The 18,326-nt window shown below is 40.9% G+C and overlaps 1 protein-coding gene across 23 annotated transcripts in view; it reads right to left on the bottom strand.

Annotated features, from left to right (window-relative positions):
* Nucleotides 1–6,561: 6,561 nt before the first annotated feature.
* The window catches only part of LOC144497361 (uncharacterized), a 37,368-nt gene continuing 25,603 nt past the window's right edge, over nucleotides 6,562–18,326 (bottom strand). For 12 of the 23 annotated variants that reach the window (XM_078218498.1, XM_078218505.1, XM_078218509.1 and 9 more), the window contains one exon: nucleotides 6,562–7,158. In XM_078218498.1, coding sequence (XP_078074624.1) covers nucleotides 6,999–7,158 — 160 coding nt within the window. In that variant the 3' untranslated portion in view covers nucleotides 6,562–6,998. The remainder of the gene's footprint in view (nucleotides 7,159–18,326) is intronic. The other 11 variants (XM_078218499.1, XM_078218496.1, XM_078218504.1 and 8 more) reach the window with 1 other exon arrangement.

Genomic DNA, 18,326 nt, shown 5'->3' with positions numbered 1-18,326 from the left:
CCTTCAGTTGGGCGTCCAGTCTCCAATTATCTGGGCACTGCAATATTTGCTCCAATATCTCACACCAGTGGCAAAATGGGGCAACATAATTACAGCTAATTCACTCTCCACAGATGCTGCCAAAGATAGGTATTCACAGTATTTTGTTTTTATCCACACCAGCTATCATGTATCATTCAAGAAAGAAGTAATTTTGTCCCTGACAATAATTTTTAGAAGTTTTCCCATTACTGATGCAACACTGACTAACTTGGAGATTTATCCCTCTCTTATTTGAACATGGGTGTAATATTTGGAATCTTACAGTCTTCTGGCTGTATCTCCAAGGAGAATTGAAAGTTATGGTGAGAGCTTCTACTATTGTCACCGAAGCTTCTATCAGCAACCTAAAATGCATCTCATTCGGACAGGTGACTTACCCGCCATGGAATCGGAGTGGGCAACGGAAACGTCCATTGACCTCAGACGGGAATTTCCGGTCTCACTCGAATGAGGCCATAAAATCCCGCCCGTTAACTTTGAATGGTCCCACATAATTGGTCGCTTTAAAATGTTTCATTCCATCCAATTTCTCTACATGCCTCCCTGACAACATTAACTTCCCTTCTTTTGTGTCAATGCAAAGGACTCATTTACTACAACACTAATGCCACCCACCTCCACAGGTACCAAGTATTTTACATCACATACATCATGTACAACTTCAAATTTGATAATCCACCCTCCTATCTGTGGTTCCACATTTACCTGCTCAAAAGTAAATGGGTTTTAACAAGGGACCTCATTGGCTGAATGGCCAAAACCACCCTGTCAAATGACTGAGACTTTGAGCTGTGTGAATTGTTTTAATCATACAGCTTTCAGGCTCTATCCGAAACAGCACTTCAGGATAGCAGCCTGCTTCTGTCTGCCATGCTCCATCAAAAAAAAACATAATTCCAGCTCTGTCCAGGTTTAAATTGCCTGGTCCTCATCTACACTGGAACATCTGAACTTCTGTACCAGTGTCAACTGCAAGGTTGATTCATTTCTACATGGTTCTCCCATTCTGGAAGTCGACGCTAATGGAAAAGTGGATTACCCCACATCAGTTCAGTCGGTTAGCCCCTCTGAAGGAATACACCATTGGACTTTTAATTTTGGACTCTGTAATCATGTGAAACAATCATTCTTATTTTGTCTGTGATCATTGCCCTATACTTCTTTCTTTCTCTTATCCCTTTTTTATTGTGTGAATGTACCAAGGGATACATACGGACACCCACTTTCCGCATTTTGAGTGCATGTAAAATATATCACCCTCTGATTTTACCCTATCTTAAGTTTGTTGTGAGGTTATTAATGGATGATTGGATCAGTCAAAACTGAGGGGTTGGGAAAAATACACCACCACTTATAAAAGAGGAAATCAAAAATCAAAAACACTCCTTTCTGTTTACGGACAATGGTGAAAAGAGAAATCAGGGCTGATTTAATTAAACCCTCTCTTGTCCATAACAATGGTCATGCCCTTGGAAGAGGCCAGAGCCTCTGAGTGTGAGGTGTCCTGGCAAGAAAGCAGCGCGTTTGTTATTATACCTATTGATTGTATTGTATTTGTGCTCCTTTTATACCAATTTTTAATGTTCAGAGACCGGCAAATGAGCTAAAGAAATTGGAGCATAAATTTCTACTAGAGCGGACAACACAGAAACCAGTGTAATTGAGTTGCAGGGAGTTCTGCTCCAATGAACTGAGAATCAAGATTCACTTACCTGTCAGGGACCAAAGGTGGTCTGCTGCTGGTTATTTCTAATATCCATAATGGTGAATGCTGAGTCAGTGCTTTACTTACTTCCTTAAGAAAGCAGTTTCAATGAAAACTAGCTAACTCCTTGGATGTCTGCACTGGGTGTTGGAAGTTCCATGTAGCATTAAAGAGGAGGACAATGGTGATTGTCATTGCCAATGAAGAATCATTTTCCCTACATGTCTTTGTGGACCAGAAGCACACATAAGAATTTCCTTGGATGGTTTGAGCCTCTAGCTCCTCTGACATGCTGAAATAGCCAACTAGAGGTAGACATGCTTTGTTGGGAAGTAAGATCTGTGAGTCCTCCAAGATCTTCTCTCCTCCACATATCTGACAATAGTCTCAATGAGGTTCAGAATGAGAAAATTCTGGTTTTTGTTACTGTTCCTCCTTTACTCAACTCTTCTGGTACCTAATGACTCAGATACTTTAAGTTTGAACTTGTGAAAGATACTTATTTTTCAATGAGTTGTTCCCTCACTTTCAGTTATATATGCAGCTTTTGAAATAATTGTAATATGTAGATAGTGGAGAATTAATTTGTTGCTGGTTTTCCCCACATTCCAAATGTAAGGTAATGCATTTTGGAAGATCTAATACAGATAGGAAATATACAGTAAATGTCAGAACCCTTTGATAGGCAAAGGGGTCTGAGTGTACAGGTACATAGGTCACTGAAAGTGGCAATGCAGGTGGAGAAGGTAGTCAAGAAGGCATACGGCATGCTTGCCTTAATCGGCTGGGGTATTGAGTTTAAAAATTGGCAAGTCATGTTGCAGCTTTATAGAACCTTAGTTCGGCCGCACTTGGAATATAGTGTTCAATTCTGGTCGCCACACTACCAGAAAGATGTGGAGGCTTTGGAGAGGGTACAGAAAAGATTTATCAGGATGTTACCTGATATGGAGGGCATTAACTATGAGGAGAGGTTGGAGAAACTTGGTTTGTTCTCACTGGAGCAACGGAGGTTGAGGGGAGACCTGATAGAAGTCTACAAAATTATGAGAGGTATCAACAGAGTAGATCGTCAGAAGCTTTTTCCCAGGGTGGAAGAGTCAATTACTAGGGGGCACAGGTTTAAGGTGCGAGGGGCAAGGTTTAAAAGAGATGTACGAGGCAAATTGTTTTACACAGAGAGTGGTGGGTGTCTGGAACTCGTTGCCGGGGGAGATAGTGGAAGCGGATACAGTCGTGACTTTTAAGGGGCATCTTGACAAGTACATGAATGAGATGGGAATAGAGGGATATGGTCCCCGGAAGGGTAGGCGGTTATAGGTAAGTCGGGCACCATGGTTGGTGCAGGCTTGGAGGGCTGAAGGGCCTGTTCCTGTGCTGTAATTTTCTTTGTTCTTTATTCTTGATGCAAATCTTCATTGCATACAGAATTATTAGTCCAAATGTAAAGGGAACAAACAACAACTTTCCTGCATGAGGCCTCTACCAATCAGTCTACTCAATTACCAATCAGCACTTTCTTCTCATCAGTATAAATTGTTCTTCCCTTTACATTTGGTATTCTTCTGATTCTGTCCTGATGAGTGCAACTCGAAAAGCTTCAAGAGCATGTCTCTTTTTTCAGCATTACTCACAAATTATATATCCCTTAGACTAGTTTTGCTCATTTTAATTGATTAGAAACATTAAAATTTGATTCTCAATGGACCCCTATTAATATATAAAATAAAAACAGAAAATGTTAGAGAAATACTCAGCAAGTCAGGCACTATCTGTTGGAGAAACAAAGAATATGTGTAAATGGAAATAGCTGAATCATTACCAACAGCTGGGGTCAGAAGATATGACATGAAATTGAATTCAATGTCGAGTTCAGAAGGCTGTAAAGTGCCTAGCTGAAAGAGGAGGTGCACTTCCAAATTTTCGTTGGTATTTAATACAACAGTGGAGGAGGCCAGGGCAAAAGTGGTCAGAATGAGAATAGGGCTGGGAATTAAAATGACAGGCTACTGGAAAGTCAGGATCATATTTGTGGACTGTATGGAATTATCCCACACAGCAGTCACCTGATCAGCATCTGGCCTCTCCTATGTAAGGACAGCACTGTGAGCACCAAATACAGTATGAATTGCTGTTTCACCTGGAAGGAATGATGGGGCATTGGACAATGAGGAGGGAAAAGGGAACATGTTGCTTCTCCTGAGCTTGTTAGGGAAGGTGCCATTCGAAGGGAATGAGTGAAGAACGGAGCAGGAATTACAGAGTGAACAGTCCCTTTGGAATGTTGAAAGGGAGTGGAAGATGGTTTGATGGTGGCATCACATTGGAGGTGGCAGAAATGGTAGAGGTTGATCGATTCAATGTGGAGATTGGTCACGTGGAAGGGGAAGAAAGGGAAATCCTACCTTGATACTGGGAGGAAGGGAAAAGGATGAGAGCAAAACAGTGAGTAGTGAAACAGGCATTGTAAGAGTCTTGTAACCATGGGTGGAATCCTTGGTTGCAGGAGAAGGACAACATATTGTGTGACGTTAGTGTACCTTTAAGAAAGGTTTTTTTAAAACATGATTTCTTAGCTCACAGCTTCAGTGATGTCATTGTTGCTGGCTTGACTATGATGAGTCATTTTATTGCTACTTCAGTGGTTTAAATGGAGTTGTGTGTGTTTACTCTGGGATTAGTTTTATGATTCTGCATTGTTAGGAGGATGATCATGTGTTTTTGAAAAGTTCTTTTCTTTCATTTTCAGTTTGGAGCTGCAGGTTTGAGTTTTAGAAGGGACAGCAAGCTAAAAAGCAGTGTTTTCACTCTCTTCCTGTTGTTCTAAAAATTCTGTTGATCAGCTGAAAACAGGATCTTGTGTTCCTGGTGAAAATCTGCTGTTGTTGGGGCTGGATCCAGAATCTCTCTGGTGTTTTGGGAAGCTGTCTTGTCTTCAAACTGTTTGGAGTGAATCTAGAGAACTGCAGACTTCAACAAAAGGACTCAATTTCCATTATCGCGTGAGCAGTAGACTTTGCTAGATGGAACCTATTTAAAGGACTTTGTCTATGGCAAAGGTTTTGATTTGATTGGAACACATCTTTGTTAAGGGTTATATATTATAGTGGTTGTTTTGTTTCTTGTTTGTAATTGATAAAAGTTCTTGCTAATTTTCTTACTATAAATGTTGACTAGAGTCTTAAATAAACTGCTTGATTAAAGCTTCCTCGTGGGTCTTTTGAATCACACCTGAAGTAGAACACATCAAGCTTATCCTAGCCAAATTCAAGATGCAAAACTTATGATTTAGGCAGGCTTCATAAAACCCTTTGAAGTTTCTGACCTGAACCATAACAATTGGAAGAACTGGTATGGAAAGTAGAGTCATAAGAACAGAGATGGAGCAACACCTCCTCCTTCAGGGTACTATACCCTAAGAGGGCATTGGCAACAATGGATTCCATTGAATTAGTCTATGATTATGCTTTCTTTTAATTCATTCATGGGACATGGGAGTCGCTGACTGGCCAGCATTTATTGTCCATCCCAAATTGCTCTAGTGGCGATGAGCTGCCTTCTTGAAACGCTGCAGTCCATATGCTGTGGGTTGAACCCCAATGCCATTACGGAAGCTGGATTTTGACCCAGTGACTGCGAAGGAACGACGATATATTTCCAAGTCAGGATGGTGAGTGGATTGGAGGGGAACTTGCAGGTGGTGGTGTTCCCATGTATCTGTTGCCCTTGTCCTTCTAGATGGAAGTGGTTGCTGCCTAAGGACCTTTGGTGAATTGCTGCAGTGCATCTTGTAGATACTACACACTGCTGCTACTGAGCAGCGGTGTTGGGGGGAGTGGATGTTTGTGGAAGTTGTGCCAATCAAGCCGGCTACTTTGTCTTGAATGGTGTCAAGCTTCTTCAGTGTTGTTGGAGCTGCACCCATCCAGGCAAATGGGGAGTATTCTATCACACTCCTGCCTTGTGCCTCATAGAATGCAAAGTACTGCAGTGATCTGCCATTGAAATCCTTTTGCAGTATGGCTGATCAGGAAACTCCCACCACTTACCAGCTGCCATCAGAATGTGTTGAAAAGATTTACAATGTTTTGTATGCACCTTCCGTGGCCTTCAAGTTCTGAAGTGGGACTTGGAACTTGGAGTTACTTGCCCAGAGATAGATATTCTACCTTTGTGCCACAAGACCTCCACATGATGGAGAAACTAGGTGAATGGAAAAACGTCCACTCAGGAAGTGGGGTGCAAACAACTGTATTCAAAGTAGCTGTGGAAGTTACTGAGCTTGTAGGGAATATTGGTCGATAGACTGTTCCAAGAAATTGAGATATCGTCAGGAGATGGGTCATGTAAAGGCGAGGGAAAAGTGAAAATTGGAAACAAAGGTAATAAAAATGTTCCAGTTTGGGACAAGAACAGGAAATAGTACAGATAAATTCATCAATGTATCGGGAAAGGAAAAGAGGGAGGGAGCTTGTATAGGATTAGCTGGACCTCCATTCAAGGAAGAAGCCGTGATCCCAAGGCCATCTCAGTACGGGATAAATGTGCAGAGGATTTGGGCATCTAGGTGAGGAGGAGACACCCATTCATACACTGATTTTCATTAACAAGTTATCATGAAATAGAATGCAATTCTGAACGCCCATGAACTAAAGAGGTATTCTCCAGTTTTCTGTCTTGTGTATTTCAATATTTTCCGTGCTAACACATGACAATGAATGGAAATTAACTTCACAATCTTGGGTGGGACATGTTATTGCTGTCAGAGGTGCTTTTAGTTAGCTTTGCAATAAATCACTATTTTAACAAAAACTCAAAATGATAAATGCGTATATATTTTCTTTTCAAGTTGTTGTTTGACAGCATGTAACTCATTTGATTCATGTAAACATTTCACATTTTACAACACTATCATTTTCTTGAAATGTACGTTTTATTTTGAAGTACAGTAGCCACTCACTGCAACTTTAATATATACACAATCTTTCCTAATCCTCTAATTTAAAACTCATAAGATGCTTTCTATTTCCCCAACTATTGTCCAATTTGTACATAAAGGTCCCACCACCAACAGTGTTAGAGAGGGGCTACTGTATATTGGTCACATTATAAAACAACATTTCTGTAAATATTCTTATAAAGCTAGTTACACATAAATTCAACACAGTAAACAAACTAAAAACAATGATTTCCACTGTTACATGTCTGATTAAAAAAACCCTACAAATTCCAATGATCAAGTTCGTTTGCATCAGGATGAGGTTTTTCGTAGTGATTCCCGCAGAAGTAATTTTACCAAGTCCAAAACTACCTTGATGTTCTGAGGGCCAAATCCATGTGTGATTAAATTATAGGGATGTTCCTGCCACATAAAACTATCCATGATTGTGTCAAGATCTTCAATCACCTTTCTGGAGAAAATAAAAGAATTGGGTAAGCCGGCATGAAAACTTCATAGGATCTTTCTCCATTGCTCCTTTATATACACTTCTGTAAAATAAAAGTCAGATTACAGACAACTGGAACCACTGTTCAAATGAAAATAATATCCTTTTAATGTTTCAACTAAAACGGTAATTTACCTGACATTAAAAAAAATGAATACAAAAGGTAATGATAAAAGTCCAGCTCCGCATGACAAAGGCAGACTTAACATCAATGCTTTTTTTTTATTTCAAAAAGGCAAAACAGAACCCACTGAAAAAGACTGAAGTCATGAATTTTAATTGTTGATAAATCGGTCTTCTGAATTCAATTTTTATGATACTTAGAAAAACATATTTGTTAGTTATCATTTGTCATCTAAAAGTCACCAAATCTATAAGAAATTTCTTAAATAGAGAACGGAAGAGGAAGTGAGTGAACAATAAATAAATCAAGAAATATTGGCAGTTTCACTAAATCAAATCCTGTGAAAAGTTTAGTGAGTATTTGTGTGTAACCAAACCAAGAAACAAACTCAGGCAAAAATAACAGATGAAAATAAGGTATTTTTCTGATAAATCTTTGTATGAGGTATGTCAGTATAGGAGAATGAAATATTTGCCTTGTTTTAGTGAGCCATGCGGCACAGGAGGCTATTCATCCACTGTGCCGGTGTCAGCTCGTATAAGAAGCTATCCAAGTAGTTCCATTCCTCTGCTCTTTCCCCACAGCCCTGGAAACATTTGCTTTTTAACTATATATTACATTTCTTTTTGAAAGTTACCACTGAAGTTTTGTGAGATTAACCCTCACTGAATCTGTTTCCACCCTTTCGAGTAAAAGAAAACCTCACCTCCCTCTCCAGTTCCTGTGCCAATTAGCCTCGGATTACTGGCAAGTTTCCAAATGTATTTATTAGTGTCACAAGTAGGCTTACATTAACACTGCAACGAAGTTACTGTGAAAACCCCCTAGTCACCACACTCCAGCGTCTGTTTGGGTACACTGAGGGAGAATGAATCACGGCCAATGCTCCTAACCAGCACATCTTTTGGACTGTGTGGGGGGGGGGGAACTGGAGTAGCCAGAGGAAGTCTGCGCAGACGGGGAGAACGTGCAGACTCTGCACAGACAGTGACCCAAGCCGTGAATCGAACCCAGGTGCCTGGTGCTGTGAGGCAGCAGTACTAACCACTGTGCCATTCTGCCAATGAAAGCTGTTTCTCTTTATTTACTGCACCAAACTGTGAACACCTCCACTAACTCTTTTTTGGCCAGTGTCCAATCCTCAAAAACCTCTTGGATTTATTTCCTTTCCGAATCATCTCTGAACCTGCATATTAGATTGTCGATGCAAGGTGACTACATGTTAACTTCATCACATATTCATCTCTCAGAATTTAACTCAGGACTCCCTCTACTTATCTCTACCTGTCCTCTATTTACAAGTAGGTCATGCCTCTTCTCTTCTCTCAAGCGACCCGCTTGGTTTCATTCGCTCCTGATCTCATTTCTGCTTTAAAATATTTATTCCCTCACACTCTCCAAAAGTCAGCTCAAGTTTCTCCCAGAGATATCTACCCTCCTTTCCTCCATCAGCTGATGCAGAGTAACTCTTCATTGTTTAAGATTTCAATTTCCATCTCAACTTGCGTCCTCTCTCTCAATTTAACATCCCTTCTATTCTCCCTCAAAGTCTTCCTCTGCATAACACTTATTTCATTTTATGGCCTCACGCTGAACCATGCCATCTCACAAAGCCTTTCTACTTCAATTCTCTTGATCTACCACAATAACATAACATTTCCCATCTCAGAAGAGTAAGTCCTACTACAGATGGGATGGGGTTAGGACTGCGAACAGGAAATGGCTGTTTTTCAGGCAGGAGGAAAATGTGTTCCACAGGGGTCAATGTTAGGACACGCACTTTTCCTGATACATATATTAATGCATTAGACATTGGTGTTCAGAGCACAATTTCATACTTTGCAGATTATATTAAACTTGAAAACATTGAACTGTAAGGAAGATAGTATAGAACTATAAAAGGACATCAATAAGTCGGTGGAATGGCGTATAGGTGGCAGATGAAGTTCAATCCAGAGAAATGTGAAGTGATTCATTTTGGCAGGAAGAACGTGTTAAGAAAGGGTGCAATTCTAAGTCATTCAAGATGGGATAGGTTGGGATAGGAGTTAATAAAGCACACAGTATCCTAGGCTGTATTAATAGGGCCATAGAGTACAAGAGCAAGGATGTTATATTGAACTTGTATAAGACACTAAGCATTGCATCCAATTCTGGGCACCACACTAAAGGATGTGAAGGCATGGGAGAGAATGCAGAAAAGGTCCACGAGAATGGTTCCAAGGATAAGGAATTTAAGTTATGAATATAGATTGGAGGAAGTTGTGGCTGTTTTCCTTGGAAAAACGAAACGGAGATGATTTGATGGAAGTACTCAAGATCCTGAGGGTCTGGGCAAAGTACACAGGAAAATCAGTACCCATTTGTGAAAGGATCGAGAGCGAGAGGGCACAGATTTAAAATAATTGGCAAATAAAGCAAAAAAGATACAAGAAAAAACATTTTTATGCAGCAAGTGATTAAGGTCTGGAATCAGTAATGTGTAGGTAGCTTCAATCGAAACATTCAAAAGGAAATCAGGTGAAAAGGTATGCAGGGTTATGAGGCAAAGGCAGGAGAATAGCACAAGGTAAATTGCTCATTCAGAGAGCTGGTGCAGACATGGTGAGCCAAATGGTCTCCTTCTGCAAATACTATTCTGTAATGTTGTTTTGCTGGTGTGGACGATAACAGCAACACAGATTGGTTGGGCTAAACATCCTGCTTCCATGTTACAATTTCTATGTAGTTCTGTTTACAACCATTTCCCACTGCCACACCAGCCTGACTATTAGCCAGAATGATACCGCGGATATAATGCTAAATTAGGGGTAATTTTATGATGTGGAGATGCCGGCGTTGGACTGGGGTAAACACAGTAAGAAGTTTAACAACACCAGGTTAAAGTCCAACAGGTTTATTTGGCAGCAAAATGTGGCTTTTGCTACCAAATAAACCTGTTGGACTTTAACCGGGTGTTGTTAAACTTCTTACTGTAATTTTATGACCCAGTGTCCAAGCAGAGCTGGACTGAGATTTAGAATCATGAATCTCACTTCTCAAGAGGACTTTTTTTGTTATTTGTAGGACATAGAGGTGAAGTCCAGTGTGCTTGCCCACCGTGTCAATGCTGGCGCCTTTGAAATAAATCAGAGAAAGCGTCCCAACTGAAATACTAGCCAATGTCTCCTCTTTTAGTTTCAGACATAAATGCAGTACATTTCCAAAATTACCAATTTCATTTCCAGCACTTACATATTTCTTTTCACTTTTGTAAATTGTATAGGATTTACTCTGAAATGCGTGGGACATTCATTCATTCTGATGATTCTCCAACCAGCAACAGCACTGTGAAGAAATTATAGAAGCAAAGTACTTTCCAATAACCCTGGAGAGAAGGCTGGAAGATTATTCACAGGTTGCTTTTCCATGTGCCCTGGTACCTAATTTCAGGTTGGCACTGGTGAATACTGGTAGCAAACTACCTGCCTGCTGAACCAGCTGGGGGATACGTTTTGCTTGGGAGTGGCTCCACAGAGAACACTTCAGAAGCATTAACAGTACAACAGAGGGAGATGAAATACAGCTCAGTTTCTCAGCCAAATCATTAATCTTTTCAAACCCTGTGAAACTTTGAAGGCAGCCAACCACCACAATGTCACGCATGTGTCCTGAGAACAGGCTCTGGGGTCACTAGGCGACATTTCCGTGAGGCATTTCCTGGGCCAACTGATCTGACCCTCTAAGCCCTTTTTTAAAAAAAATAATAAGAGATTAGAAGGTCCTACAAATAAAAAAGTCCTCGAGAAGTGAGATTCATGAATCGAAATCTCAGTCCAGCTCTGCTTGGACACTGGGTCATAAAATTACCCCTAATTTAGCATTATATCCACGGTATCATTCAGGCTAATAGTAAGGCTGGTGTGGTAGTGGGAAATGGTTGTAAACAGAACTACATAGAAATTGCAACATGGAAGCAGGATGTTAGCCCAACCACGTGTTGGGGTTATCGTCCACACCAGCAAAACAAAATTACAGAACAGAAGGAAGTCATTTGGCCCATCGTGAGTGCACCAGCTCTCTGAATAAGCAATTCACCTTGTGCTATTCTCCTGCCTTTGTCTTGTAACCCTGCATACCTTTTCACTTAACAGTCTCATTTCCTTTTGAATGCTTCGATTGAAGCTACCTACACCACACTCTTAGGCAGTGCCTTGCATTCCAGACCTTAATCAGTGGCTGCATGAAAATGTTTTTTTCTTTGCATATTATTTTATTTGCATAATGGATTTTTTTTCCTCCCTCGCTAAAGCTCAGCTCCTCCTGTCAGAAACTCAAAAGGGTGATAGCTCCCAATCTAATCTTCAGGTGTCTACATACCAGTGGAAGGAAGATTCATCTAATACCTTTCCACTAGTAGAGGTCACTTTCTTATCCAGGAGGGTATGGTTCAGTATTTAATATCTAGCTAGCTATTCCACAGGTAAGTGACAGAACTGTAATTAAAAATCACGTGGCCTATCATGACTGTGTCAGTGCTCCCTTTCCAACTATTAGAGTAGATAGACCCATCTACTCTAATCCCATTTCCTGTATTCTTGTACTTTCTCCCTTTATAAATAACTACTGTTTTAATTTATGCTGTAGCCCCTGTCACAATAGTCAACAGTAAGAAAGCAGTTTATGTCCTGCTCTTAACAATCTAATTTTGTTTTGCGAGAAACAATTCCTATCAATTTGTCCTTCAGCAGAAAATTTTATCCTGAGAAAAACTTTCAGATTTTGAAGCTACCTACACCACACTCTTAGGCAGAGTCTGATGTCACTCTGCATTACCTGCTGGTGCAGCGTTATCAGGTTCTGGTGCCCACAAACACTATCTGGAGCGGGGCTCCTCCATAGGCCCAGGCCCTGTGCTGAGGCACTGTGTGTTTCATTGTAAATCTGCCTCAGAGAGACTCCTAGAATGAAACCAGGTGTGAGATTATCATGAAGAAAGGCTTAAAAACTTGGGACTTTTTAAAAAACTGGATCATAGAATGCAAAAGATCTAATAAATGTTTATTAGATTTTTTGCATTCTATGATCCAGTTTTTTAAAAAGTCCCAAGTTTTTAAGCCTTTCTTCATGATAATCTCACACCTGGTTTCATTCTAGGAGTCTCTCTGAGGCAGATTTACAATGAAACACACAGTGCCTCAGCACAGGGCCTGGGCCTATGGAGGAGCCCCGCTCCAGATAGTGTTTGTGGGCACCAGAACCTGATAACGCTGCACCAGCAGGTAATGCAGAGTGACATCAGACTCTGAGTGGTTGAGTCCCCTTAGGGCAGGGGAATGGGATCAAAGATTATGGGGAGAAAGCAGGATTAGGCTATTGAGTTGGATGATCAGCCATGATTGTGATAAATGGCAGAGCAGGTTTCGAAGGGCCAAATGACCTCCTCCTATCTTCTATGTTTCTAAAACAGACTGATCCAACGTTGAGACGTACGTGCAAGGAACGAGAGGTGACTAGGAAAGGAGGGAGGGAGGCAGAGACAGCAGATCCTGTATTTAACTTTTGTGAAAAAAGGTTCAGCCAGCAGGTTGCTCGATCCAGGGCTGAGGACAGGTCAACCAGCAACAACAAAACGCGAGGCACTGGTGAAAGCCTCAAGCCATGGTGAGCCACCTGGTCAGCAACCATCGAACAGCAAGGGGAACATGTGAGGGGGGGCTCGACCCAGCCAGGGCTGAGGAGGGCAGGCCAGCCAGCAACAACAAGACGCTGAATCAAGCCTCACCGGCATGAGGAGATGACCGGAAGGCAGGAAGCTGCCTTGAAGACTCCAGGCAAGGCAAGCAAGATTAGTGAGATTGTGACAGGATAGGGAGGAAGAGTGAAAGTGTGGCGGAAACGGGGGAGGAGAGTATCGGACAGGGGGCTGAATCAGGGTTGCAGACGTGTAGGGAGTGTGTGTTTGGGAGTTTGAGGAGGGAAATGAGCAGAAGAATAGAGGGAGTGTTATTTGAAATCCAGAGTCACAGCTTCATAGTTACGATACTGACCATCCTTGCCGTCATTCTGACAAGAGGTAAGCTTGGATTTCAATCCAGCAATTTTCATATAGGCGTGTTTTTGCAAGTTAAAAAGCATTACAGCAATGATTAATTTGTGTATTTTTGTGGCTTGCACCTTTGCATTCTGTAGGGCGAGGTTGTGTGGGTTCAGGAGTGATGTCATATCACGGGGGCAGAAAAGAAGATGAGATGGGGCCCCATAAATTGTAAAACTTCCGTGATGTGCTTTGTCTGAAACGTTTTTTCATAGACTAACTTCCTAGCCACATGCTAACACATCTAGGTTAATGTTTCAGGGCCGTGACCTTTCAAAGATCACAGATTCAAAATGTTAACTCTCTTCCTCTCTACTGATGCGGCCAGACCTGAGCACTTTCAGCATTTTCTGTTTTTATTTCAGGGTTTTGGCAGAATTTTGTTTTTCTGTTGAAACATCCAACCAGTTTCATGTCATTGCAAGTTAATTCTAATGATGCCTTACTTTTAAGATAACCCTTTGTTCCAGAAACTGGAACCATGGATAGACACCCTATTATAGTCCTGGTTTTAGTTCTCAATTTTGCAATACCATAAACCATCAAAAAGGGGTAAAAACAGGATCAGGAAGCTAGCATAAATTGTACAATTGAGTAGTATAATTATATGGAGAATCAGAAACAACTTCCTCGTCACATATACATGACAAAAAGCTTATAATAACCCTCCACCTAGATAATGCATTGATCCTACTCATGCTGATTAGAAAGTACTGAGAAATGTAAAGAAAATGAGTATCCATTTTGTAGTGATCACTAACAGTGCAAGTTATAGGGCTTTAGGCCCTGTTTAAATCAATGGAGACGAAATGGACATGGTCGAGAGCTTCAAGTTTCTAGCTGCCCAGATCACCAACAACCTGTCCTAGTCCCTCATGCTGATGCTATAGTTAAGAGAGCCCACCAATGCCTCTACTTTCTCAGGAGGCTAAGGAAATTTGGCATGTCCGCTACGACTCTCACCAACCTTTACAGATGTATGACAGAAAGCATTCTTTCTGGTTGTATCACACTTGGCATGGATTCTGCTCTGTCCAAGACCACAAAAAACTACAAAGGGTCGTGAACAAAGCCCAGTCCTTCACGCAAACCAGTCTCCCATCCATTGACTCTGTTTATACTTCCCGCCGCTTCGGAAAAGCAGCCAGCATAATCAGAGATCCCACGCACCCCGGATATACTCTCTTCCACCGTCGGGAAAAAGATACAGAAATCTGAGGATACGTACCAATTGACTCAAGGACAGCTTCTTCCCTGCTGCCATCAGACTTTTGAATGGACCTACCATTAAGTTGATCTTTCTCTACACCCTAGCTATGACTGTAACACTACATTCTGCACTTCTTTCCTTCTCTACGTACGGTATGCTTTGTCTGCAGAAGTGCAGTAAATAATATTTTTCACTGTATACTAATACATGTGACAATAATGAATCAAAGGGCGGCACGGTAGCACAGTGGTTAGCACTGCTGCTTCACAGCTCCAGGGACCCGGGTTCGATTCCCGGCTCGGGTCACTGTCTGTGTGGAGTCTGCACATTCTCCTCGTGTCTGCGTGGGTTTCCTCCGGGTGCTCCGGTTTCCTCCCACAGTCCAAAGATGTGCGGGTTAGGTTGATTGGCCGTGCTAAATTGTCCCTTAGTGTCCTGAGATGCGTAGGTTAGAGGGATTAGTGTGTAAAATATATGGGGGTAGGGCCTGGGTGGGATTGTGATCGGTGCAGACTCGATGGGCCGAATGGCTTCTTTCTGTACTGTAGGGATTCTATGATTCAAATTAAATATTTAAAAAATCGCTTGAAGTGTCCAATCTTGTGACAATCAATGTTGTGAAATATTTGTCTCCCAGTTGCTCTTTTTCACTTGTTGGTTAGGTACGGGCCATATGCAGATTTTTTGTTCAGGGTGACATGAACAAAATGTGACATTATGAAGTTTTGTTCTATTACATATAAAGCACTGAGGTCCTAATTTACTGTTTGTAATATTCCTAGACTAAACCATAATGTCACAAAAGAAAGCTCTGCATACAATATCTGCTCTCACACGGTATCCAAATATGAAATACATGTGAAGGGCCAACTAGATAAGAGTACAACAATTAGCCTTAATAAAACAAATTTAGAATCATATGACATTTAGTTTGTTTTATTCATTCGTGGGATGTGGGTATCACAGGCTGGGCCAGTATCTATTGCCCATCCCTGATTGCCCTGCTAGGTCATTTCAGAGGGCATTGAAGAGTCAACCATATCGTTTTGGGTCTGGAGTCACATGTAGGCTAGACCAGGCAAGGATGACAGATTTTCCTTCCCCAAGGGACGTTAGTGAACCACGTGGGCTTTTACAACAATTGACAATGTCTTCATAGTCATCATTAGACTTTTAACTCCAGATTATTATCGAACTAAAATTTCACCATTTGCCATGGTGGGATTCGAACACAGATTCCCAAAGGATTACCCGGGGTCTCTGGATTACTAGTCCAGTGAAAGTACCACTGCGCCACCGCCGTAGGATAAGTAACATGTTGAACGGTTAAAAATCCAAAATGAACAAGAACAGTAAAAACCTCTGACAAAGATTGCCTTATGCAAATGATTTTGGATGAGGACTGATAAATCATTTCAAATATTCCCCAAATGTGACAGAGTGGAAATATACAGACCTGGAACAATGCTTACACAATGAAACTTATGAAAAATGCACTCAAAAAGTACATTTTACTTTGCATTTGAATTTAGTAGCAGAGCTGTGACATACCTATGACGGGTAGAAACTACCTCAACGATGAAATGTTTTTGGTGATAAATATATAATTGGTTTATAAAGAAGTTTGATTGAGTCCAAATCTTTGTTAAGGTTATTCCAACATGTAAACATCTACTTAAAAAAATACTAAAGATCTGGTGGCTGGACTTTTCAACAGGAGCAGTTCCAGGTCTGACCTTTTTGTATTCCCTTTATTCATTAAAATTCTTACTTTCTTAAAGTTATCAAAATTTCATATCAATGTAGGAGAAACCGTACGTTTTGTGTTTTGGGTGCCCAGTATCAGCATTCGATAAGGATAGATAACTAAATTAAGGGTAAAATCTCGCCACTCACCTCTCCCTTAGAATAACACCCCATATGCATCAGTATGAACTTTTCAACTTCCCACACCAGCCATCCTTAAAAATTGTGAGGGCGAGACTGCAAATTGTGTGACATGAGCCAGTTACAAGTTTGTCAGATATTCTCTGTGGTACTGTAATGCTGGTCACTCCTGTAAAGGCCCAAACAAAAGCTACCATTCAGACCATCTTTAGACAAATCCCATCATTGAGTAGCTGCTGTTTCTCCTTCAGACAAACTGTCAAAATGTTCACTAAATTATAAGAAATTAAGCAGGAATGTGATTTCTCTAAAAGATTTGGTTTCCAACCCCTCTAAATCATTACAGATGAGGAAACCAATAAAAATATTGGACAAATTATTTCATGTTTGACACATCTGCGTTACCAACTTGCTGGAAGGAATTATGCAGGCCAAGTTAAAACATAACCTTTTTCTTGCTGCATGTTTGATGGACTTTACATGGGGAAATCTCAAGAATGGAAGTTGCTATTTGTTTTCATGGTACCCTAGTATTTCAACTGTGAAGACTATCCAATCAAGAAGTTCAGACCTAAGTTTGCACTGAACCAAGTTGACATGAAAACAGGTTGACAATACAAAGAATAGTACTTGATATGTATTATAAATTGTACCTAAAGTAACAAATGATAACCAGTAATTTCAATACAGTTAAAAAATGATTCACATGAAATCAATTGAAATTGACAACTTGGTTGCCTGCATTACATCTATCATTTGAAAGGATAGGAAGGAAGGCGAATCAGATACCTCAATATATCACGTGTTCCAATCTATTTTGTATGAAGTATATTGAAAACATTCTCTCTTCTGAAAATTGTAAACTTAAATTAACTCATCAATATTTCTTGCACTCAAATAATCTTAACTTGTACTATATGAATTATGGAAATTCACTTTAAAGCAAAAACACTAGCAAGCAAATAGATAACTGAACAGCTTGAAAGGACTTTATACTTTCTAACATCTTCCAGACAAAGTTCAACACTGTTTTTTAAACAAGCATTATCAAGCTGTCTCAATTTACAAGGGGTGTAGGTAGATCTTATGTGTAATCGCAATTTAGAGCCTCACCTGCCAGGAGCATTCATTTGCAAACCATAAACTCACTCCACCATGATGTTCTGTTGGGTTTATAGAACATAGAACATAGAACATTACAGCGCAGAACAGGCCCTTCGGCCCACGATGTTGCACCGACCAGTTAAAAAAAAAAACTGTGACCCTCCAACCTAAACCAATTTCTTTTCGTCCATGAACCTATCTACGGATCTCTTAAACGCCCCCAAACTAGGCGCATTTACTACTGATGCTGGCAGGGCATTCCAATCCCTCACCACCCTCTGGGTAAAGAACCTACCCCTGACATCGGTTCTATAACTACCCCCCCTCAATTTAAAGCCATGCCCCCTCGTGCTGGATTTCTCCATCAGAGGAAAAAGGCTATCACTATCCACCCTATCTAAACCTCTAATCATCTTATATGTTTCAATAAGATCCCCTCTTAGCCGCCGCCTTTCCAGCGAAAACAATCCCAAATCCCTCAGCCTCTCCTCATAGGATCTCCCCTTCATACCAGGCAACATCCTGGTAAACCTCCTCTGCACCCTCTCCAAAGCCTCCACATCCTTCCTGTAATGTGGGGACCAGAACTGCACACAGTACTCCAAGTGCGGCCGCACCAGAGTTGTGTACAGTTGCAACATAACGCTACGACTCCTAAATTCAATCCCCCTACCAATAAACGCCAAGACACCATATGCCTTCTTAACAACCTTATCTACTTGATTCCCAAC

This window comes from Mustelus asterias, chromosome 8, assembly GCF_964213995.1.
Source record: "Mustelus asterias chromosome 8, sMusAst1.hap1.1, whole genome shotgun sequence".
NCBI lineage: Eukaryota > Metazoa > Chordata > Chondrichthyes > Carcharhiniformes > Triakidae > Mustelus > Mustelus asterias.
This window is presented reverse-complemented; position numbering and strand designations above follow the sequence as displayed.